This window comes from Poecilia latipinna, unplaced genomic scaffold, assembly GCF_001443285.1.
Source record: "Poecilia latipinna isolate Pla-1442-1.1 unplaced genomic scaffold, P_latipinna-1.0 Scaffold104, whole genome shotgun sequence".
NCBI classification, from domain to species: Eukaryota; Metazoa; Chordata; class Actinopteri; order Cyprinodontiformes; family Poeciliidae; genus Poecilia; species Poecilia latipinna.
The window spans coordinates 697330-720856 of record NW_015112720.1 but is presented as its reverse complement, the minus strand read 5'-3'; the positions used below and the strand labels follow the sequence as shown (position 1 = coordinate 720856).

The 23527-nt window shown below is 42.1% G+C and overlaps 3 protein-coding genes across 3 annotated transcripts; 1 reads left to right on the top strand and 2 right to left on the bottom strand.

Moving 5' to 3' along the window:
- The first annotated feature begins 181 nt into the window (after positions 1-181).
- LOC106944583 (neurofilament heavy) lies at positions 182-4277 on the top strand. Its single transcript, XM_015027655.1, has 4 exons — positions 182-1006; positions 1943-2142; positions 2263-2387; positions 2483-4277. Exons 1-4 carry the CDS (start codon positions 253-255, stop codon positions 3624-3626), a joined length of 2223 nt encoding a protein of 740 aa, XP_014883141.1. The 5' UTR covers positions 182-252; the 3' UTR covers positions 3627-4277.
- A 1604-nt stretch (positions 4278-5881) lies between these two features.
- On the bottom strand, positions 5882-15727 carry thoc5 (THO complex 5). Its single transcript, XM_015027657.1, has 20 exons — positions 15623-15727; positions 15244-15345; positions 13912-14055; positions 13158-13271; positions 12672-12769; positions 11413-11559; positions 11199-11313; positions 10970-11102; positions 10779-10856; positions 10614-10657; positions 9422-9521; positions 8584-8692; positions 7625-7726; positions 7454-7550; positions 7262-7373; positions 7077-7180; positions 6907-6994; positions 6712-6827; positions 6163-6353; positions 5882-6053 (listed from the first exon to the last, which is right to left on the bottom strand). The coding sequence occupies exons 2-20, from the start codon at positions 15343-15345 to the stop codon at positions 5990-5992; spliced, it is 2058 nt and encodes a 685-aa protein (XP_014883143.1). The 5' UTR covers positions 15623-15727; the 3' UTR covers positions 5882-5989.
- Positions 15728-16474: 747 nt separating this feature from the next.
- Positions 16475-23306, bottom strand: tfip11 (tuftelin interacting protein 11). The gene is made up of 15 exons (XM_015027651.1): positions 23170-23306; positions 22516-22721; positions 21718-21886; positions 21456-21612; positions 21214-21341; positions 20927-21088; positions 20272-20463; positions 19952-20131; positions 19710-19844; positions 19526-19629; positions 18723-18891; positions 18384-18627; positions 18113-18255; positions 17143-17302; positions 16475-16997 (listed from the first exon to the last, which is right to left on the bottom strand). The coding sequence occupies exons 2-15, from the start codon at positions 22719-22721 to the stop codon at positions 16651-16653; spliced, it is 2496 nt and encodes an 831-aa protein (XP_014883137.1). The 5' UTR covers positions 23170-23306; the 3' UTR covers positions 16475-16650.
- Between the last annotated feature and the right edge of the window lie 221 nt (positions 23307-23527).

The window sequence follows — 23527 nt, the reverse complement described above, 5'->3', positions numbered from 1 at the left end:
TATTAAAAAGTAGATGAGGTGCGTGTTGCATTATATAAAGTTAATATTGAGGTTTGTAGTTTCAGCATCTCAGCTGCTCAGTTATTTCTGCGCAGCCGGTAGATTTTTTTTTTTGGGGGGGGGAGGAGGTGAGGAGAAGATGTCTCTTTAAAAATACAGCGCCCTTGTGCTGACTAGCGACTTTTCCCTCCCTCCTATAAAAGCGCAGCGCTCTCCCTCCTTTGCAGTCAGTTCTCCCCCGGCCTGGCCAACATGAGTTTCACGGTGGACCACCACTTCATGGGCCCGAGCTCGTACCGCAAGGCTCGGCCCGCATCAGTGTCTTCCAGCGGCTTCCATTCCCAGCAGCGCCGCCGCCTCACCTACAGCCAGCCGTCCTCCATCGAAAGCCTGGAGACCTTCAACGGCGACATGACGCGGAGGAGCGAGAAGGAGATCCTGCAGGCTCTCAACGACCGCTTCGCCGGATACATCGACAAGGTGCGCAACCTGGAGATGCACAACCGCAACCTGGAGGCAGAGGCGGCGGCGCTGCGGCAGAGCCAGGCGGGGCGCATCTCCGTCGGGGAGCACTACGAGCGGGAGCTGAACGACCTCAGGGGTCTCCTGCAGCAGCTGACCGGGGAGAAGACCCGCGCCGCCCTGGAGCACGAACACCTGGAGGAAGACATCCAGCACCTGCAGGTCAGGCTGGAAGACGAGGCGCGCAACCGCGAGGAGCTGGAGGCTGCCGCCCGCGCCATGAAGAAGTACGTGGAGGAGTGCCGCTTGGCGCGGCTGGAGCTGGACAAGAAGCTCCGCGCCCTGGAGGAGGAGGCGTCTTTCCTCAAGAAGAACCACGAGGAGGAGGTGGCGGAGCTGCTGGCGCAGATTCAGGGCGCCCAGGTGAGCTTCGACCTGAGGGACACGCTCAAGGCGGACGTTACCAGCGCGCTGCGAGAGATCCGCTCACAATTGGACAGCCACGCGTCAAAGAGCGCAGTGCACGCAGAGGAGTGGTTCAAAGGTGAGGCTGGCCAAAGGGACAAGTTTCAGAGCAAAAGCCGCAAAGTCCCTCTGTCCATGGTGCTGAAGCCGTTTCTCCGCATGTCAGATAAAAGCTGTAGTGATTCATTTTCTCATAAAACAACTCCGTATCTATTAATACGCATTAATTATCTGGTTGCAAACTTTTCCAAGAGAAAAAAAAATGATAGGAAAACATATTTTGACACACAATTCGGATTTCACCGCAATTGGTGGCCGCATCGACGCCGCGTAATGATAATTTTCGCAGAAAGCGAGGACAGCTCTGCAGGCGTGAGATGGCACGCAGAGAGGAGACTCATTTGCACTCTGGCTTGCTTCCCTTGCATGCAGTGAATTTTTTTATGGTAATGGATGCAAAAAATAAAACTCCTCTTCAGGGACACAGCTCGTTGCTTAGACAGCGGGACAAATTAACGCATGGATCAGAGCGTCTTCTCCTAAATTTGTGTACTTGTACCTATGCTAAAATCAATTGGCTTATTATATTTTTGTAAAAAATAAATAAATAATAATAATAATTAATTAAATTAAATAAATAAAAAAAATAGTACAGCCACAGTTCCTATGACTTTAAGCCTTTATTGCGCTGAAAACCCAACAACGGTGCCATAAAACTTGTGCAGCCTATTTCCATGATGCTCTGAGTGAGTAAAAAGAGCAAACTGCGTGACCTCTGAGTCCAGCTGACTGCAGCAGAGCGTCATTCCTGAAGGGGAGGAAGCTGAGTCAGACTAAATGACAGATGGACAGTGTCAAGGTTACTCGCTCTCCCAGCGGTGAAGGAAGGGACTGCCAAAAAGTCTCAAGATGACAAATCTAATCTGACATGTATATCAATCGGTGCTGTGAAACTAAAACAGAAACGTGGCTTCTGAATGTGTAATCTTTTTTTTTTTTTTTTTTACACCTGCAGTGCGCATGGAGCGCCTGTCCGACGCCGCCAGGTCCAACCAGGATGCGATCCGTGGCTCCCAGGAGGAGATCGCAGAGTACCGCCGCCAGCTCCAGAGCCGCACCATCGAGCTGGAGACCCTGCGAGGAGCCAAGGAGTCGCTGGAGAGACAGCGCATGGAGAGTGAAGACAGACACCAGGATGACATCACCTCCCTCCAGGTGCCAGATAGGGACTCCCATCCCCCCTCTCCTCCCCACCCCCACACACACATACACATAATCTCCTCAAATGTTCAGTGTGACTCCTTATCTTGAGGTTTCTGTGTTTTCATTTCGCAGGAGACCATCAATCAGCTTGACAACGAGTTGAAAACAACCAAGTGGGAGATGGCGAGCCAGCTGAGGGACTATCAGGAACTCCTGAATGTGAAGATGGCTTTGGATATCGAGATCGCTGCATACAGGTTTGCTGGTCAAAGTGCACACGTCTTTTTCTTTACTATTTAGATTCTCCTACCAAAGGTCTTCAACATTTTTACCATTTGTGGTTTTGAAACAGGAAGCTGCTGGAGGGAGAGGAGAACCGCTTTGTGTCAGGTGGCAGCCCGTACACCTACCTGGAGAGCAGGATCTCAGCCCACGTCAAAGTAAAAAGCGAGGAGATCTCAGACACTGTGATCGTGGAGGAACAGACGGATGAGACACAGGTGACAGAGGTGACAGAAGAGGCAGATGATGAAGAGGAGGAGGCAGAGGAGGAAAAGAAAGAAGAGGAGGAGGAAGAAGAGGAAGCGGAAAAGGAAGACGAGGAAACCAAAGAGGATGAAGAAGGTGAAGAAGTAGAGAAGGAGGAAGAAGGAAAGGAAGAGGAGCAGAAGGAGGAGGAGGAAGAAGAAAAGGAAGAGGAGAAAGAAGAGGAAGAAGGTGAAGAAGAGAAAGCTAAATCTCCTGCTGAGAAATCACCAGAATCTAAATCTCCTCCAAAATCTCCAGAATCCAAATCACCAGCAGCCAAATCCCCTGCCAAGTCTCCTGCAGGAGACGAGTCAAAATCCCCAGAATCCAAATCTCCGGCTCCCAAGACCCCTGAATCAAAATCTCCAGAAAAGGAGAGCGCTAAGCCCGCTGCTGCCAAAGACACCCCAAAGGAGGAGAAGAAAGAGGAGAAGTCTCAGCCAGCCAAAGAGGAGCAGAAGGAGAAAGAGCCGCCTGTGAAGGAGGAGCAGAAGCAGGAACCCAAGGAAAAAGAGCCAGAGAAGGTGGACAAACCTGATGCAAAGAAGGATGAGAAGACAAAGGAAGAAACATCAAAACCTGAGACTCCCAGCAAGCCCACTGAGGACAAACCTGCTCCAAAGCCCGAGCCCAAAGAGAGCAGTCCTCCTGCTAAAGAGGAGAAGCCCGCTGCTCCCAAACCAGAGAAACCGGAGCCTGAGGCAAAGTCTGAGAAAACCGAAAGCAAGAAGGAGGAGAAGAAGCCTGAAGAAAAACCGGAGAAAACTGAATCCAAGAAAGAGGAAAAAAAGCCTGAAGAAAAGCCCGCAGCCAAGGTAGAACCAGAGAAAACCGAGAGCAAAAAGGAGGAGAAGAAGCCAGACGAGAAGAGTAAAGAGGAGAGCAAAGAAGGAGCGAAGGCAGAAAAAGCTGAAAAGTCCTCTAGCACTGAGTCAAAGGAAACCAAGGAGGAGAAGGCCAAGAAGTGAGACTGATCGCTGCATTTTTACCTATGGAGGAGAAGGAGATGCCAAAGAACAGAGTAGGAAGGAGGAGAAGGGTGCAGAGCAGGAGCAAGGAGCTGGGCGCACCCAGCTGTTCAGGCAGGTAACAGTACGTAAGCAATATTGATTTCTGTAGCAAACAACCCCACCGCTCCCCAGGTATGGCCATTACAGCCCCCCTCTCCCCCTGAAGCTTCTGACTGTATGACTGTAGTGAATGCAGAATGCTCTAAACTCCTTATGTGAATGTGACAACCGCCCTTAACGGACATCAAGTGCATTTAAACCGAATCCTGACGGGGCCGGCGGGCCCACACGAGCCTTCAAGGGCAGAGATGTCAAAACTACATCAAGCTAAATGATTGTGAGCAATATTGAATATATATATATATATATATATATAAATATGTTTATTAAGGGAGGTAGAAATCTCTATATTCTATTTACAGATGAATAATTTAAGGAAGACTTGAGTTTTGCTTGTTGTGCACCAATAATGCTGCTTCTCCAGACAGGCGAACGGTGGCGTCTCACTCTTCCAGTCTGCAAATGCTAAGACAATGATGACTGTGCTATGTATAAACTGCTGAGAATATGCAAAATGAAACAGTAAATAAACAATAAAAAAAAACAACATAAAAAGTCTGTGTGGCATCATTTTCTCTCTCTCTCTTTTTTTTAAATATTACAGTCCTGCAGAAGTATGCAGCATAGGAACTCTTGGTAGAGATTAATGAAGTGTCAGAAGCTCTCATACAAGGTGTGAAACCACAGAAAGGTAAACGCCAGGAGTTACTGCACTGCATTGCGGCTAAAGAGAGGGGGAGCTGTGCCCATCCTCAGCAGCCTCTGCACCCTGCCTTACATGCAGCGGATCACGCTCATGTATAAATCAGTAGTCCTGTCTTCACGGAGGACCTTTATGGTCCAGTTTAGTGCTATTGATTCCTTATTACCAAGGCGAGGGGATAAACATGTAAAAACAGCAGCAGAGGCTGTTCATTTTTCAGAACCCGCTTGTTTAATCAATAGGGACAAATGTAATTGATTATGTCTGACTATGTCAATTGAATAGGAGACAATTATCTTTCTAGGAAATTCCCAGCATTAGTGCCACAGAGCAGGCGACTGCTGCAGAAACAGGGGTGTGGTTTCCCTTATTCAAACTGTCAGATGTGGAAAAAAAAATTGCGAAATTGACACATCAAGCAAGAAAACATGCTTTTGTAGTTTTGATTAGGCGTGTAGACAACGCTCACCTTTCTCTGAGACACACTTTTGACCGACTCTGAGGATGCATGCATGCTCCGGCAGCTTTGTCCTTATTGCAAACGATACTTCACTAAAGCTGCAGAGCACCGAATTAGAGGCAGAGTAAAGTAATTCCTCCTCCTGCAGCTTTTCCAACCTCTCTGCCTCCGGCCCCTCCCGCCACAGCAGCATGTGTTTGATGCATACTCCACGTTATACTAAAAATAGGTTCCTGATCACTGATACAGGACTGGATCCTCACTGGCATTATGCCACCATTTGTTTAACCCTCTAACCTCCCGATAATAATATCAAGGAGCGGATGAGACGGAGTGCCCTCCAGCTTATGGCAGAAAACCGTTTTTAGCACCTAGAACTCGACTCAGTGAGGATAAGGAATACAGGACAAACGTGAAACTTTGGTGTCGATTTAGACTCAAATCTAAATTTGACTGATTATATGAAATGTGCTACTAAATTAGCTATCATAAGCTGATTCAGCGTTAATTAATCTTTCTGCAGAACTGTTTACATTTGATGAATGAAAATCATCAGACTCAGGTCAGTCAGCAATGAGCATCTTCACCAGAGGGCTTACAAGAATAAATAAAAAAAATAAAAAAATCTCCTCTTCCCAAAATCACAAAGAACCTCCCACACGTGTTTGATCGAAAAATGAAATGCATCTCAGCAAAATTCTCAATACCAAGCTGCCCTGCCACTAGTAAAGCCTGGACAATGAAAGAGGGGTCAACGGTTACCTGCACACACAATGCAAAATGTTGCATTTTGTGTGCATTTGTCTCTGTGGAAATGACTCAGCTTACCCCTCCACTGAACTACAGTGGAATAATAATCAGCCTGCTCTCACATCGCTAAAAATAGAGCAGGAAAGACAAAGGTTGGAGAACAGAGGACAATCAAGAGATTAAATGGAAAACGACGTGAAATAGAGCCTGCTAGTCACAGACAAACAAGATCTATGATGATTAAAGATGACAACAAGGAGAAGTTTTATTTGCAAAATCTTTAAAACGGGACTTTGGGTTGCTAGGAGGTACAAACACGATTTCAGAAGGACAAATAAGGACGCAGGTCTAACGGTGACTGAAGAAGCCCTGAGGGTGGTTGTACTTGAACGGCTTCAGGCGGTTTGGACCCCTGAATTTAACAAAAAAAAAAGAGAGAAAGAGAGAGGATGTTAAAGGTAAATTTATTTAGCATACAATTAAATAATTAAAAATCTATAATTTATGACAAAATTGGATACCTGACAGTACGCAGACACATCTTTTCTCGTGGGAATTCCCGAGGCCCCTCCACACTGTCATCTTGCACTTCTGTCTCCAAATACACGTCCAAGCAGACGCACAGGCGTGCAATCTGATTGGTCAGCAGCTGATGGCCAGGCTTTGGGCCCTGAAGCTCGTTTTTGAACACATTCACTTCACTCTCCACGGCCTAAAAATGTAATAGGTATTCAGATAACGAAACATTATATAAAATCTTAAAGTATTCACATCCCTTAAAATCAAGCAATTTCAGTCTCTAGATATCCAAAGCTAGAAGACATAAAGCTGAGTATGGACGGATATTTAATGGCGCAAATGTTTGAAAATCCTCCTTTTCATCCACTTTGTATTATGCACTACTTTGTGTTTGCCAACGACAATAAGATACATTTAGGCTTGCCGACAGGGCCAAATGGTAAAAGGTTAAATGAGCATTAATACTTTTGCAAGGCACTGATTGTATTACAGGACTAAAACGGTAAACTGAGAACAGAATTTGAGGATATAATGAGCTGAAATGTCCGTACTCTCAGGTTGTCGTCACTGCGCCCGCTGCACTCTCCCTTCCAGTTGAGGGACAGGGAGAACAGAGGAGAGATCTCTGGGTAGCGGGGACTCAGGACCACAGCGGCGTGAAGACACGCTAAAGGGAAAGCAGCCATGATGGTTTTCAAGGATTCACAACAAATGACTCCATTTATGGTGTCAGTGGCTGGACTTACCTGTTCCTCTTTCGATGACTCCCATAAAGTACAGGTCCGTCTCTCTGGCCAGTCCAGCTTCAGTTACATGATGGGTATAGGGCAGTTCCTTCAGATGAGATTACACCGAGCATGAGCAACACTGTGAACTTTTAATGAAAAATGTTGAACTGGTTTCTTCTTGAATTTACCAAGTACTCCTGCTGACTGATGGTGGTCCACCGAGCCAGACGGGAGATGATCTTGGCAGGAAACAGGTGCTGACACTCGGCGGAGATCGGAATGATGTTGTGCTCTGCAGCCACAAACACAGTCAACCTCTTGCACAAGCGACCCACGATTAGGATTATTTCACAGAAATTGTAAAGTGAGTCACCTAAAGAAGCAAACTGTTTGTGCAGAGCCAAGCGGGACAGGACTCGGCCCCTCAGCAGCTTCATGGTGGTCTCCATGTGGCTGGCGCTCAGAGAACTGCCCACCAGAAAGCCCTGGAAACACACAGACATACACCGGTGTTTAACAGCTGCAGCGTCGCTTTCCTGAAGCACCTCAGGATGTCAACACACACCTCTGAAGATTCAGTGGGGAAATGAAGTCCTCCCAGATTCTGGACCCACATGTAGGGATATCCCAGCTCCTCCACATAGTCAGCAAAGGAAACAATCCTAAAGTAGAATTACATGTTAATCCTTCTTCAACATACTGATATGTAACATTATAATCTGCTCGATGTTCTTACCCGACTTTGTCAAACTGGTAGCGATTGGCTGGATTGGGAGTTTCTCTTCCTTGGTCACTGGTGTAGAGACAACTCAGGAGAGTTTCCGATTTAAGAAGCTCTCTGGAGAAAAGAAAACACTGTCAGAGCATCTACTGACTCTTAAATGCAGGGTTTCTATGAGCTTTCTAACTCCAACACTTCATCAGACTTGAATTTCCAGACTTCTCAGTCCTTTTTAGCCTCTTTTTAAAGAAGAAATACAAACAATCAGGATAGAAAAAAATGTCCTCTTCCACACTGCTCCTCCATGGAGATAAAAGTTCTCAGCTCCTTCAGACTAGTGCAGCAGCAATTAGCAAAAACCTGGTGGAACTGCATGTCTGCTGAGCTCATCATACAAACTACTTCTCTCTCAGTCCAACGCTCCTAAGATGGCTGTAAATGGTGCAACGGACGAAGGTTGATGTGATGACAGTGAAAGCGAAGTGTCAGAAAGAGCAGGAGCTCCTTAAAGAGACAGGGCCCAATTTTTAGCTGAAGCCTTTTAAATAGAAATGAATTTGATTAACAGTAAATGTATCTCATTACGACTTTTAGTCTGTTTCAAGTGTTTTTTTGTTTGTTTTAAGCCCTACTTTAATAGCAATTATTTTAGATACTGTGTTGATTCTTTTAAAAACTGGGGCAGAATTTGTTCAATGGGAAGGAAGGAATTCATCATTATCACAAAGTAAATGATTACTAGATTAAATTATTCAGTACAGCTAATTGGATGGATAATCTGATTAATAAGGGGCAAAAAGATGAATATACCAACAACAGATGAAAGAAGAGATTGATGGATATCACTTATTAAAAACAAGGTTATCATTGTGGAAAACATATTTGTCCCAAACCATTTTCTTTCACCAGACTAAGGGACTAGGTAAAAACATTGAGAGTTTTCCAGACTGACGCCGAGTTGAGTTTATACACACCCAGCGCTGATGGCTGCGTTGAGGTCGGTGGAGGTAGAGACTCTTGTCTTCACAGTCAGAATATTCAGATTCATCAGGTAGAAGAAGTAGAGATGCAGAGTGCTGCCATCTGTAGGGATAATGAGGGGGAAAAAAAAAAAATCCAATTCACTGCTATCTTAACAAGCTCTCATCCTTCCTTCATTAATCCTCCCAGCGATAGCCCTCGTGGGTTTACTGCTCACTGCAGCGTGTTAGAGAGCAACAACGGGGCGTGGTCAGTGTGGCAGCTCGCCACACCTGGGGAGCACGCACTACGCTGATGGTCATCTTTTAACATCCCGTCTCTGCAGTAACACTGAACTCAGTGACACGCTGTCAGTCACTCACACCTACGCTGCTCTATTTTTGCTTTTCCTGCACTAAAAAGGCTGCTGGCAGCAGAGTGAGGGGGGGGTGGAAATCATGAAGAGAGACTGGGGCAGAAACAAAGCAGAGAGAGAAAATGCTTACAAGATGCTGTAGGTGCTGCAGACCTACGATGCTGCAAGTATCTACCTCCCTCCGCTTCCTCCCCTCCCCTCCCACATTAGGTAGAGTTACGCCTGCAATGCAGATCTCCCCCATAATCTGTCGCCGTGTTCCCTTTGTTGCCAGCAGAGGGAACACTAGGGTCAAGCGGTGTCATGCCACAGCAGAGCCGCTCACGTTTTCTCCCTCATACAACCGTAAATATGGAGTTACATCGCAGCACAGCAAATATGAAATATGTGGTCACGTTACAAAGTGTGCATGAGAAAACTACTGTAAATATTAGGATGTGCGGTGTGTAAAAAGAAGAAATGGAGAAAACCTTTACCTTTACACTGAAGGTCCAAGCTGAGAGACAGAGGGTGTCTTTTTAGCATCTCTCGTCTTTTGTCGTCCAGCTGTCCGCCTGTTGTCGGCCTTCTTCTCTTCTGTCAAACACACAGCCACCAAGACATAACATTAAAAAACAAAAAAAAGGCAGAAGATGTTTCTGAGATGCACTTGGAGAAGCAAATAGTTGACAGGGTTGGTGGAGAAATGGAAAGAAACATTTTCCTTTTGTTAAATTAGAGGTTGTAGAGAGCACTACGTGATGACATAAAAGTTTAACTTTTTACCTTTGAAGATTATTAAAAAGTAAAATAAAAAGAGATAAGAAATTAATTGATGGTAAAATAGTGAGAAAGACAAATAATAGAGCAGGCCTGGACAGGCGTGGCCGAGTCCTCCATGTTTTCCTGGCTTAACATACATGAAGCAATTAAGTTGTTCACTAAAAGGCTCCTGTAGAGTCTGGTGAAATGCTGACTGGGTAATTCATACAAATGAGCCACTGTGTTGGACCAGGGACAGACATACAGAACAGGTTGAGGACTGGAGCTGGTTGATTTTCAACGCAGGCCTTTTTACTGCTCGGTCTGACAGACGGATGGACAGACAGACAGACACATGGATGATGGATGAATGCCGGCCAAATCAATGGACAGACCGATATATGAATAAACACATATTCGTGGATGAACGGAAAACCAAAGTACAGACAGAAGAAAAATGGGCAGATGGATGGCTACAACTTTTAGGAAATAAAGTCAGGAAATACATATTTTTCCACCATCTCTTTCAAACATCGTTATACCTGGAAAAAAATACTCAAATTGCAGTTTTTTAAAACTGTGTCACAACCTTCAGTTCATAAATCATATCTTTAAGTCACAACTAAACCTTCGTCCATTTAGATGTTAAAATCCAGCTTTGCCGTGCTGCTGAGAGAGCATGTCCCAGACGGACTCGGGTTACAGTCACCTCCCCGATCTGGGTAAATATTTCCCAGAATCCCCCACTTGCCATCGATTGATCGCTGCCACTCTCTGACCACAGTGTGTGGAAAGCAAAACTTCAGGCAAGGGTTTCTGTGCCCAACTCAAAGACAGTATTTATAAAGCAACTGAACTCACTAACCTCTGAGCGTGTGTGTGTGTGTGTGTGTGTATCCTAGAGTAAAGACCTGGCCTGAAACTCACCGTTTTCTCCTGCTCCTCTTCTGCATCTGAATCACTCTCATCATCTGGGAACAGAAATGTCACATTTTGAAGAACAGATATGTAAAAAAGAAAAAAGAAAAAGGACAGAAGCTGAGTTTTTAATGTGGACAGACTCCAGTGGCATCAACATGGCGCTGCATGTACCTTGAGAATCATCAGGAGGCTTGGAAAGGGCCCTGGCCTCGTCCACGTCACCGCAGATCGACACACTCAGGTTCTTGTCTGAAATATGAAAAAAAAAAAAAAACATAAATCAGTTATCAAGCCGAAGCCGCGTGGTGAGCTGTCAAACTCAAATTTCTTATTCGTTGGTGGTATATTCTGTCTCGACTCACCACAGGCTTGGCCGTAAGCATTTGCTTGAACAAACAGCACGTAGAGCGGAGGAGGAAGGTGACGGGCAATCTCTGCCTGCTTCTGGGTCTTTTCGAACGGCATGGACAGGTAGTCCTGCACCGGGAGAGACGCCTGTGGAGACAAAGCATGAGGAGGAAGTTCTCTAGCTTAGAATTTCAACATAAACAGAATAGCAGCAGTTTTCTGTTGTAACTTTTTATAACTCACCTGCATGATGGCATTCAGTCCAGGCTGAAGGCTTCTCAGATGCTCCTTCTTCACCTCTATGGTCTTCTGAATTTTCTCCTTTGTCGACTGTGACTCCTCGTATTTCTCCGCCAACCTGGATTCCAAAAACTAAAGCTTAACGACTTCTTTCATCTCTCCAAGAGCAAATAAAAGCAACACCAAGTTATTATGACTCTGCTTCCAGTTTTTCCACCTCTTCCTCTGTTCCAGCTCCCAGTCCAGTCTTGCCAGTGTCAGCTGGTGGGGGTCATTTTTGGTCAGGCTGGGCCTGGAAATCTCCAGCGGCGCGTCCTGGAAGAACTCCTCTTCGCTCACCAGGTCAATTTCTTCATGCTTGGATCTGAAGCAGGAAAGATCCTAATCAATGTGACAAAAATATAAATCTGAAAATGTGAAACATTTGAGGTTTGCTTTATGTGTAACTGGGTTGTGCTGTTTGTACGCATTTGATCGAAGTCTTTAAATTTTAATTTTAATACGTAAAAGCGTATTGTAACAACATCTCATGTGAAAGTATTAATATCTATTGAACCTCATTAAACTGTAATCTTCAAAGTATTTTATTGGGCTTTAATATGATGGACTTAATATAACCTATTATGTATTTGTGAAGTGACAGGAAAAGAAAATATGGCTTTGAAAATATTTTACAAAGAAAAGTCTGAAAAGTGTGGCATGAATTTACAATCAGTGGCTCCCTGATGACTTTACAGATCCACATTTCCTTCTTATTGCAGCTCCAACCATAATAAACACTCAAATAATTAAATGACTATCCATTATTTTTTTGCAAAACACACCAAACTCAGCTAGTTTGAATGTAGAGCATCTTTGAACTGGCATGTTTAAACGTCGCCACAGGTCCTTAACTTGGTATGGGCTTTGACTATGCCATTCTAACACATTAAAACATTTTTATCTAAGCCGTTCCTCCATTTCTCTGGCTTTGTGTTGTCCAACCATCTTACTATTAATTCTGACCAGCTTTCCTGTCTCTGCTGAGGAAAATAATCCCCGGAGCCTGATGGTGTCACCATCTTCATAAAAATGTTTTACTGCCTAATGTTCTCTGAGGTCCTTACAGAACAGAGTTGATATTACACACATGTGGACTCTATAAACTATGTGATCTCTGAAAACCTCTGGTTGCACTTGATTTTATTTAGGTGTAGCAGAGTAAAGGGGGCTGAAGACAAATGCACGCCGCACTTCAGGATTTTAGTAGAAATAAAAATTTAATACATCGTCTATCTTCAATAATGCACTACTTTCTGTTGGGTTATCACATAAAATACATCAAACTCTGAGGTCGTAACATGACAAAATAAATATTTCTGCACGGCACCGTCTTCCAGTCCTTTATGCCAAGGTAAACTGGTGCGACGCCAATGACGTACGTTGTCTCAATAAAACTGTAAATGTTTCATCTGACAAAGAGTAATTCACACTAACTTGAATTCGAGACACTTGCTGATCTCCTTCTGAAGATGCATGACCTCGTAGAGGAGGTTCTGCAGCTGAAGATGAAGCACGTCGACCTTTTGCTTTGCCTGAGGACAGAAACATTAATCGCTGGTGAGGCTTTTCCACCAGACGAATCACCTGACGGACGCAAAATAAACACCGATACATTTATACCTGCCGGTACGCCAAAACTGAGGACCAGGTTTATGTGGAATCAAAGATTAATGAGCTTAAATGCGATCTACAGTGAACATTTACAATGTAACACAAAGCGCACTCAAACTGTTTCTGCAGACTGTAGCATCTACCGCAGTTAGACGTTGCGAGGACAAAAGTGCTTAGTTCAACACTCCTTCACTGATCAGCACAAAGTAAACTCGCATCAGCATTTTTTTTTTTGAGAATACCTAGAATAGTAGAACTTAACTTATTTTGTCTGTCATTAACTCCATTGTAGCTCTGTGGGAGAATTACCTCGTGGGTTTGGTCTCGCCCTCTTTTAAGACGCATGTGAGCCAAACGGTTGAGTTTTTTCAGGTTCATGAAGTGGATGCAGCCTTGCATGCGTCTCAGCTCCACCTCGGCACTCTGAGGAGAAACACACCAGTTAGATATATAGATATTTAAGGTCCTCTTCCTGCACGCACTGCAGATAACAAGAGGGGTGGAATCTGAGAAGCTAAATATCTGCAGCCTTGCTTCCAGTCAACTTGGAGATATTTCCCTTCTTAATTATTGATTCATCTGAAGAAATATTATCAATTTTAAGAGACGAGTTTTAAATGTAGCAAGTAGTTAATCACTGATCGATGTCTATGACTATGTGTGAGGGAAAAAAAAATTCTCCTTCATTCTCTGTTATACTGATCTGACATTTAACTTGCTTGTCAGTTTGTTGGATGAGTTCAAAATAATACTGATTTTCATAGCAACCACTATGCTTAATTTTGGCAAAATGTCTTTTCTCCTGTCATTTGATGCATTTTTGTTGTTTTTAAACAAATTCTTACTTAAAAGTCCAGTTTTACTTTCTGAATATATTCTGTATATAGGTGGGGTTTATGAATAAGCAGTACTTTTTTTAGCAGTACTTTTTTTTTTTTTTTTTTACTGAATTGCAACCCCATAAAGAATTGTGACGAAAACAAAACACCACACTGAATTGAATTTAGGTACTCTCAATTAAGAACAATGAGAAACTACATTTATGATGAATCGATTGTTTTACCCCCTCTTTGGCGCCGTTGGCTTTCAGCTCCTGGATCTCACTCATGACTGCAGCCAAACTCTCACAGGACTCTTTGTACTGCAGGTAGTCCTGCTCGGGGTCCCTGCCGTCCAGCTCCCCCTCCTCATTATAGACACGAAGATCCTGAATGAAGCAATAGTTAAAAAGTTAAGAATCCACCTGCATTTATAGGTCACCTCTTCCCTGTTGCTCTCATTGTGTCATCAATGTTAAATGGTTTCAATTAATCTAAATCAAAAACAACATTTTTTGGTCATAATTCCCCGTATTTGTCCCCTCTTTGTGACACAATGATGATGCAGGTTGCAGTTAAACAATATTTTCCTCTCTCTTTTGTTTCCTTCAAGATGTCAACACTATCCTAAATGAGTGCGTCAATAAAATCCATTGTGAAAAAATTACAACGCCCTATGGAATATAGTTTTTTTTAATAAGAAAATGTTCATACATCAACAGCTAATCACAATTTGATCTAAAGAAAAACAAAACAAGAAAGTCATTTAATTGGACTTTAACACATAAAAAAACCTAGTTGTATGCATTAAACAGAGAACAGAAGTTAGAAAACTCTCCTTTGGCTTCTCATGGCAATTTACTAGACTAACCCCCATGATTATATGTGACTGGAGATGGTTTCATGTGTTGGTTATGGTTACATAAGCATGCAGCCATGTGTGTATGAGCAGATAAAATTAATTAAGCAAGGACACAAAATCATGCATGCATAGTAAAGGTGCACCTCTGCTTCAGCTTTAATTGTTTTCCAGTAGGCCTCATACTTCCCTCCAGCAGACTCTAATATATACAAGAATTCACAGTGGATTCTGTGATGATGAGCCTCTCTGATTTGCAGCATCTCCAAGCTTAATGGATGTCAAGTTTGTGCTGACAGTAGTTTTGAATGCCCTCCACTTGTAGGTTGATTTCAGATTCTTCTTCTCAGCCTTTCCACACCCCCGCTACAATCTGAAGGCCTCAGACAGCACTTTTAATCTTACCATTGTGTTCACTAACACTTAAGAACTAAATATCCAAAACTTAAAGAGGACAAACCTCCACCAAAATGCGGAGAAAACGTGTAGGAATCATTTACACCGATTATGAAATTACTAAAACTAGTTTTTGACAATTTACGTGGGGCTAAATATAGAGGTGTCCTAAATTATTCCTTTCCAGAAGTTATTTTGTATTATATTTATAGAAAATGTAAAAGCGTTTATCATGTTAATATTCTCATTTTATTAAAATGGTTATGAAATCAGATGAAGACACAATGTCTGCAGAGCGTCGGTTCTCTGGTTGTGTGCTTACCTGGTCCACTTCCCCCCGGCCTCGCTTCGTCTCTGGGGTCCCTCCTTCACCGCGGAGAACCTTCGACTTTCTCTTCTTTAAGGCATCGGTCGACATGGCCATCTACGTGTACATATGGGTGCATAAACCGGATAAAAGAAACGACATGAAACCTCAGTTTAGCAACATGTTAGAAGTATGCTAATGCTAGCCACCTAGCCTGTGTTAGCTTAGCTGCTAACAGGTTCAGCCGATAACAGTCGTCTTTTCTGACGACTATAATGAATAGGATATGTTTGTTATTATGTGTCAAAATTACTCACGCACCAATTTGTTTGAAAAAACGGCACCGTAGTAGTTTAATGACAAATTAACAACAAAAAGAGCTATAATGTCTTACCACAAAGCGCCGAATATCGACGGAAGCCGGATCAGCCAATAATCAACAACCAAAACAGGATAAGCATAAATAAGTCTGCCACCTAGTGTTATGATGTGGTTACCAGGACTACCTCTTTCAGTGTCAAAAATGTTTTGTCACGTCAGTTATATTAAAATAAATTATACGGAAACAAAACATTAAACTTTTCCAAATGAGTATTACTGGAAATTTGCAAGACTCATCAGGGGAATTAAGCTATTGCACATTTTCTACCTTTCTTGATTAATTTAGCCAGGATTATCTTATAGCTATTAACATGAAGTTAAAACTTATAGACAGGTTAAGATAGTCCTTATTATTCACAGGGCTGTCTTTTTGTGTCTCTACTAGAATTTGGTCTCCAAAAAGGAGAGTGACTCTACTGTCTTTTCTCTGTTGCTCTAGCATTTTCATGCTATTCTAGTTAAAGTTGGTGAGGATGAACAGAGTAACTCTTAATTCAAATTCGTAAAGCAGCATATAACCTTTGAAATCTTGGGTTCTGAATTTTCAGCTTCCTGGTATAGTTACTGCGGCAGATGCTCAGCGTTGCTTCTAAAGTCTAAGTTTTATTGAGGGAGATGTTTGTTCTCGCATCAGCTTACTGCAGGATGTTCCATTCCCATAGACAATTCCCACTATTGTTGCATCAATAATGAAAGTAATGAGTTGGCTTATGCTGTATCTGATATTACTGTCATAAACTTGCAGAAAAAGGATTTAAGGACCAAACTTGTATGTCGTCTTTCCATAAAAAGTCCAAAGTTGCATTGAAGAAATGTCAATTCTAACAGAGAAGTCATTAACAAAGAAAGAAAAATAGAAAACAGGTTTTATTTGTGGAAAGCAGTCTATGAATGGTAATTATTTTTATTCAATCTGACATTTTTAAAAATTTATAGACATGACAAATGACCACTGTGCTAAAGTTACATGAAAAAGTTGCTTTACTTTTTAAATTGTTTTATAAACAACAAACCAAATGCTTCTCATAGATATGGCAAAGTTCACTTTGCCATATCTATGAGACTCTGCAAAGACGTGGGAACCCAAGTCTTCTCCCCCTGCACGAACACAACCCCCCTGTCTATGTAGATCACAATACGTCCAAATGTGTAGAGCTGCTTCCCCTCGTGCCGTTTGCCCACTAAGGGCATGAAGACGATGTTGTTCTCCTCTGCTTTGGTCTGAATGAGATCTTTAAAGTTTGTTGGCACACCAGTACTGATGCCTCTGTGAGCCACACTCTCAGCATCCCTGCGCTCCTGCAGTGCTTCGTACTGGAAGTCCTTCCGTCTTTCTGTCTGTGTGAGATATGCAATGTTCTCTCTTGCTCCTGGTTGCATGTATCCCCCTGTGGTTGTAAAAGTGAACAAGTGTCACAATAGGTTTTCAGTAGAAAGACAAGCTGAGACGCAATAATATATTTTTAAGGCAAAGCAACATTTTTAAAGATTATTCAGTACATATTTTAAAGAAATATGGACAATGTCCCATACCCGAAGACACTGCTCTGTTCATGATGTCCAAAGCTTCGTTGAATTTCTCTTTAATGAGCGGCTGCGCCAACAAGACGTCGCTGAACATGCTTTTCCAGCCGAGGTACCACTTAGTAATTTCCTCATAGTTTGGACTGTTGCTCAGCCACGAACACAGCACCTTTAACCAACACAGATACATAACATTAAAGTTATTAAAATATTATTACTGACTAGAAATGCTTTTCTATAAATCCTCAATAAATTTGTAGAATCAACGGTCTAACTAGATCACATCCTGTTCCTACAGATGACACTCCAGGATCCCTACAATATCACTGTTTTTAATTAAGTAGAAAGATTATATTTGTAAAATGACTGAAGGTAAAAACAATAACTAGTAAATACTAAAGTAAAAGTTTGTTTATATTATTGAAACTTTGAGATTTCTTTATAAGTACCATAAACAAATCTGCACAATTGCTTTTTTTAACTGAATGTCTAACATCAGATGTCCCTCATATGATCTCAGATCCACTTCTGATTGGCTGATCAGTTCCTTCTGATGTCTCCTCCCCAGGAAGTGCATAGTCCTGAGCTGTTAAGTTTGTGCAGAAGACAAATTTTACAACTATCACTCTGCTTTTCGTTTTAATGTCATAGGGAGAAATGATGCCGTATGAAAGTAGCACTCCAGAATTGCCTTACTACTTATTTCACTCTGCAGAATTTCCTTCCCTAAATTTACAATTACATTTACAGTTGTAGAATAAAACTGATATTGTTCGTCTCTGTTGGTAGTTGAACGTTTTTGGTTGGAGTTTAATTATCTTTGATTGTAAACAAATCATAGTCCAGAAAAATATATAGAATTTTCCAAATTTCTTAATGTTATTTAAACTACTTACATCTCGCTACATAATTAGCTTAATAATGTACAGACTGTTTATATGTCCATAAGATTTGTTTTACTCCAAGTGTATTCACTAACCTGCAACCATTTGGGGAAAAAGTTTTTATCCAAAAGCGAGACCAGGCTGGAGGGGGACAGCATGCCTTCCCAGTCCATCACCCAGTGAAATGGCTCCATCTGCTGCTGGTGAGGGTTGATAACCAGCTCTTCCAGACACAAGGCTTCCGAAGTGCACAGAAGACAAATGACCATTAGTAGCAGCCACAACAAATGGAGAACAGAGAGCAGCAAAGTAGACATTCATTAATGGATTTGCCAAACACAGTCCTAAGCACCCCTGAGGACAAACCTAGTTTAGGGATGATGTTTTTCACCATGAAGGCCTCCCATGCTCCTGCTGTGAACACATTCTTCCACGGCTGCAGGATGAGGCGGGCTGAGGCGTCACTTGGATGCCACCGTTGCAAAGCGTTGGACAGTTTGCTCCTGATTGGCGGGTAAAGAGGCTCCAGGCGGGCTTTGAGCAGAGGCAGCCACGGGTGGATCCAGGAGTGAATGGGGACGGTGTCGGTCAAAGGGTTCCAGTTATCCACCTGTTTCAACAAGGAAGAAGTTCGCTCTTAATATCTGTCTTCCGGCGCTGATATTAGGGAGGATACACAAGCATGCGAGACGGTCTTTGTCTTGCCTCTCGCTGCAGTCGGGGTAAGATCATCTGCTCCAGCAGCTGATCCAGGATCCACGGGGGGAGAAGAGGGGCCCACAAATCCAAACAGTCCACCATTGGCCCAACTAGTCGAGGCTGCCAGTTGGACACACAGGAGCGCATCACTGGGATCCACACCTCCCACAACAGTCTGGATGAATAAACGTACATCAGACACTTTACAAAAGCAAACTAAAATATAGTAACAGACGTTTACATCCTCTTATAACCAGCAAAGCTGCTGTTAAATAAGGTTTTTTTTTTTTTTACACGTTTATAAACATTGACAACCGGAATTTTAAAAACAAGAATTAATTTTACATATTTTAATTGACTGGGAACTTCTTTAATCTAAATAGGATTACATTTATGTACAAATGAATACACATTCGCCCCTACTAATAGTCTAATAAAAACAGCCATCAAATATATCAGAATTAGGCCAGTTTGTTCATGGGTGCAAAATTTATCTGCAAGCTGCTAATTAGGATTTATCTAAATATCATTATTTATATATTTAAGATCCCATGCATAATTTTAATGCAGTGGGGACTAAAGAATATCATCAAATTCTAACTTGTGCGCTTACTTTTTGTATTTAAAATTCTCTAATTGTGTGATTACTCCACCCACAAAAAGAGAATAATGTTTGAAATGCTTTGTTAAAAGCAAAAAATCAATAGGAAACTCATGTCAATTATGACTACATAGAAATTCTGTTTGGCACAAATTCTTCACAAGGCACATCTGAGTCTCTCTTTTTTTGTTTTTTTGTTTACAATCACCTGTGATATGGATCCATGTTTGAATGTGGACCGCTGGAGTGCATGTCTTGGGACTCGAGGATTGCTCTCCACTGACCAATATCTTCCAGACAATATGAGCTGTCCTGAAATAATCAGACAAATATGTTGGCACCACTTAAAAAAGTCATCATTTTCTTCAGCTGTGATGATAGTAGAAGAATACCTTGAGAGGGTCCCAGGAGGAGAGTTTCTCTTTGAGTAACGGGTGTACAACAGCGACAGCCAGGTCCCCCAGCCCCATTGTCTTGTACTCTTCATAATAATCAGTCTGCAGGGTCTCAAACATGCGGGCACACTCCTGAACAGAGAGGAAGAAGAAGCCATTAAAAGAATAGGGTTGAAACTATAAAACTCAAAATGCTCGACGACAGAGGCTCTTCAGAGTGCAATCAGCGTAACATAAACCTGAAGGGTTGGCCCCTCGCCCGGCGCCGTCTCCTCCGTAGGAAATCGCTCCACCAAGGCCAACACTGTCTCCATTCTTTTAATGGCATCCTGCTCGGTGTCCAGTCGGCTCTGCAAGGCTCGAGATTCGTGGCTCAGAGAAACAACCACGTCTTTTTCATGCTGCAAACGCCTGGCGGACTGCGAAAACATGCGCCAGGGAAAGAAATGAAGCTTAGAAACCATTTGATAACTCTCACATTTGTACCTCAGATTGTTAATGTTTTCTGAAGTTTAAGTCTTGCTCTTTTTGCTGAATGCACTTCACCGTTTCCCCTCACCTGTAAGATGTCCTGCTCTGTGAGGTCTATCAGAAGCTGCAGGTTGTGCTCGAGCTCAGGGAGAGCAAAGCCAGATCCTTTCTGATCGCGGGTGGACAGGCTTGGTGGGGCTTCATCTGGAACGCTGTGTTTGTTGGATATCTGGCTGTAGCTGTAGTAAACCTTCTGCTCTCTGCCAGTCATATCTATGACCTAAACCAGGAGAAACATGGGAAAATTATGTTTAAAACGCTAAACAGCAGGCTTCAATGGACTCACATGTTCAAGATATTCATCCCCTAAACTCTTCATTTTGTTCCAGAGGTCGTATGTGCAGTGAAAAATGAACATTGTGACATGTATGACTCATTCGCTAACATATAAACAAAAAAAATCCTGCTTTCTAAATTTAATGAGTAAGAATCCATATAAAACCATTCGAAGTTAGCAATGATGTAAGAGAGAGGAGAGGAATAAATAAGGATGATTTCAATGTCTGAAAAAGTAAGAATGTATGTACCCTTGCATACTTTACAATATACCCTGGTGTGTGAGGGCCATAAATGTGAGTGCTTTTTTTTTTTAAGCTTAAACACAATAGCCCAACTCCCCCAAAAACTGTTGTGTAATCCATGTGAACATATATGAAGGAATCCAATCCAAGACATTGACATACCTTGACTTGTGCCAGCTCTCCTGCAGATGCCGGTGTGCCCCGATAAGCTATTTTACCTTTGGCTTTTAGCTCATCTGCAGTTTTGTAGGAGTACTTTGGTTTTTTCTTTCCTGCAGTCCCAGTCGGATCCTTACGCCACTGGCCTAACTCTTTCTTAAATTCCTTTAAAACAAAAAACAAATACAGCTAAAGAGGCTCTGCAGGATCAGCATACAGGTTATGAAAAGCAACAACAGTGGATGTAAATGGGAAAAGTGTCAAAGGCGACATCTGTTCCAGTAGCTTACCTTTTCCTCCTCTTCCTCAGAGTCAACCACAGGGAAGTCCTGAAGACTCTGCTGAGTTCGCTCATTGCCATAAGCACCGACTGCTCCTTTTCCCTTACGAACTTTGGCCTCAATGGGATTCACGATACCTGCAGCAATGGCAGAGAACTTTATGTTAAAGTTTCCCAACTGCACCACCTCTCCTCCTCTGAAATGTAAACAAAATTACACAACAAGATGATATCACTGTCAGTTCTACCCACCTTGAGCGTTCTTGCCCAAACCTTTTCCTGGCTGGTAACCCATTTTCTGCAGAAGTTTCTGTCCAATTCCCTTGGTGTGCTTCTCCCAGTTTCCAATCCCTTTACCAGACTGTATGCCACCTGCAAACCTCTGGGACTGATTCCCACCGAAAGTACCCTAGAAAAACAAAGCATTTTAAAAGAAGGGCTAGTTACTCTTCCCTATATTTTCTTTAAAATAATGGTTAGCGAATGGACAAAATGCAGACATAAATAAATTCACCATCTGAAGTTTCTTGGGAGCCGTCGCTCGTGGAGGAGGAGGAGGAGCTGGAGGGGAATCGTCATCAGAGTCATCAGAACCTCCTTCTTGTTGCTGCTGTTTCTCCTCAGCTGCAGTCTTACGCACACCAGCACTCACAAAGCTCACTGGAGTAGTGTAGTCTTTAGACCTGGAGAAAAAAAAATGTCACAATCATTTACAGTGACTTGAATAATGTATCAGATCAGTAAAAATGTTCCACATTTTGTCCAACCACAAATTGTTTTGTTAGCAGAAAACAACTCTGCTAACGTAAAGGATCATTTCAGGAGATCCGAGAACTTCTGGTTTACTAATGTTACATCAAATATCTATATATTTTAGACATTTAATAAGTTTTTACATGCTAGGCCAACATAATGTTGTTTGCTACATTTGTATTCAGCATATTAAATAAAATCTAGTGTAAAAAAATAAATAAATTCAGATAACTTATTTGCAAATAGAACCTATTTGTGTGTAATTAATGATCTGATCTGTGAAGGCCTCAGCGAACATTAGTCAACGAGTCACGCAGCAGACAAGTCAGGGAGAAAGTTGTGGAGAAGTTGGACCTGGTAAATGAATAACAATATTTTAAGATTTTTATTTGCATAAAACCAGATCTACCAGTTGGTGTTGGTCTAACATATTAAATTAAAAATACTTGGTTAGTGGTTGTAATGTAGGAAAAAAGATCATGGGTATTAATATTTTTACAAAACACATTAACTGAACCTATTATTACTTGTCAACAGAAATGGGCATAGATGCCACTACCTTTTGCCACCGAAGCTAGGTCTCTCATCCTCATCTGAATCCCTGTCTGCCCAGATCCCATAGGTGGCCTGCTCCTTGGTCTGCCTGAACCTGCGACGCTCCGGGTTGAACTCATTGGCCAGATCCCAGTCTGTAACCTCAAAGCTCTCTATCTCCACACCTTCCTCCTCCTCCTCCCTCCGCCCGTACAGGTGAGACATGGACATCTAAATGTTGAGGCAAAAAAAAACACACAAAAAAATCTCAGAAGAATATGTGAAAATTGGTGACCTGACGGTAATCAAAACTTGTGACTGAAGACTGAGGAAAAAAATCTTGTACTTGTGTTAAAGTGTCAGAAAAGACTTCGTTTCCCTTCAGAAACAATATAAATCTTAGTGCTTTAGACTAACAACTAGGATTACAAATAGGATATTATTTTTGTAGCAGCAATTTGCTCACAGTTAACCACAATAAATAAAATATTGACAAAAGAGACAAGTGTCAAAAGATGTATATATACACATTTATATGTATTGGTATTTAGCGATGAGAAATGAAGAGTAATTAGGCGCCGTGAAAGCTAATGTTAACTAGCAAAGCCTAACGTGGGGCATAATCTATACGTTAAAACAATTTAAACTGGAAAACATTGAATTATTTTATCATACTCACGTTAAAGTTTATGTAATATTCTTATTCGAGATCAATAACATGTTTTTTAAATTAGAAAATAGAAATAATTCTGCTAACGAAAACGATCGTTTTAGCAGATCCAAGTACTTCCGGTTTACTGGTGTTACATCAACTCCTGTACACAACAAAAATATCTGTTTCCCCGACTTACATTTTAGTTCCGATTTTACTGTTAAATTGTTTTATTTTTTACTTCAGCTACTGCGTTGAAAAGCACGAAAATATAGTTGGGGGGGTTTTAACCATCAAAGATTGAATATCGCCATATTATATTATATTATATTATATTATATTATATTATATTATATTATATTATATTATATTATTATATTATATT

Excerpts from the sequence above, each read along its gene's own strand:
- tfip11 (XM_015027651.1), bottom strand. The coding sequence starts at position 22,721 with ATGTCCATGTCTCACCTGTACGGGCGGAGGGAGGAGGAGGAGGAAGGT. Across the intron at positions 20,464-20,926 it reads GAGAGCTGGCACAAGTCAAG|GTCATAGATATGACTGGCAG; the intron begins GTATGTCAATGT and ends CTCCTGGTTTAG. Across the intron at positions 18,892-19,525 it reads AACATGGATCCATATCACAG|ACTGTTGTGGGAGGTGTGGA; the intron begins GTGATTGTAAAC and ends TTATTCATCCAG.
- LOC106944583 (XM_015027655.1), top strand. The coding sequence starts at position 253 with ATGAGTTTCACGGTGGACCACCACTTCATGGGCCCGAGCTCGTACCGC. Across the intron at positions 2,143-2,262 it reads ATGACATCACCTCCCTCCAG|GAGACCATCAATCAGCTTGA; the intron begins GTGCCAGATAGG and ends TTCATTTCGCAG. Across the intron at positions 2,388-2,482 it reads ATCGAGATCGCTGCATACAG|GAAGCTGCTGGAGGGAGAGG; the intron begins GTTTGCTGGTCA and ends GTTTTGAAACAG.
- thoc5 (XM_015027657.1), bottom strand. The coding sequence starts at position 15,345 with ATGGCCATGTCGACCGATGCCTTAAAGAAGAGAAAGTCGAAGGTTCTC. Across the intron at positions 12,770-13,157 it reads GGCGAGACCAAACCCACGAG|GCAAAGCAAAAGGTCGACGT; the intron begins GTAATTCTCCCA and ends TTCTGTCCTCAG. Across the intron at positions 6,828-6,906 it reads AGTCATCGAAAGAGGAACAG|CGTGTCTTCACGCCGCTGTG; the intron begins GTAAGTCCAGCC and ends CTTTCCCTTTAG.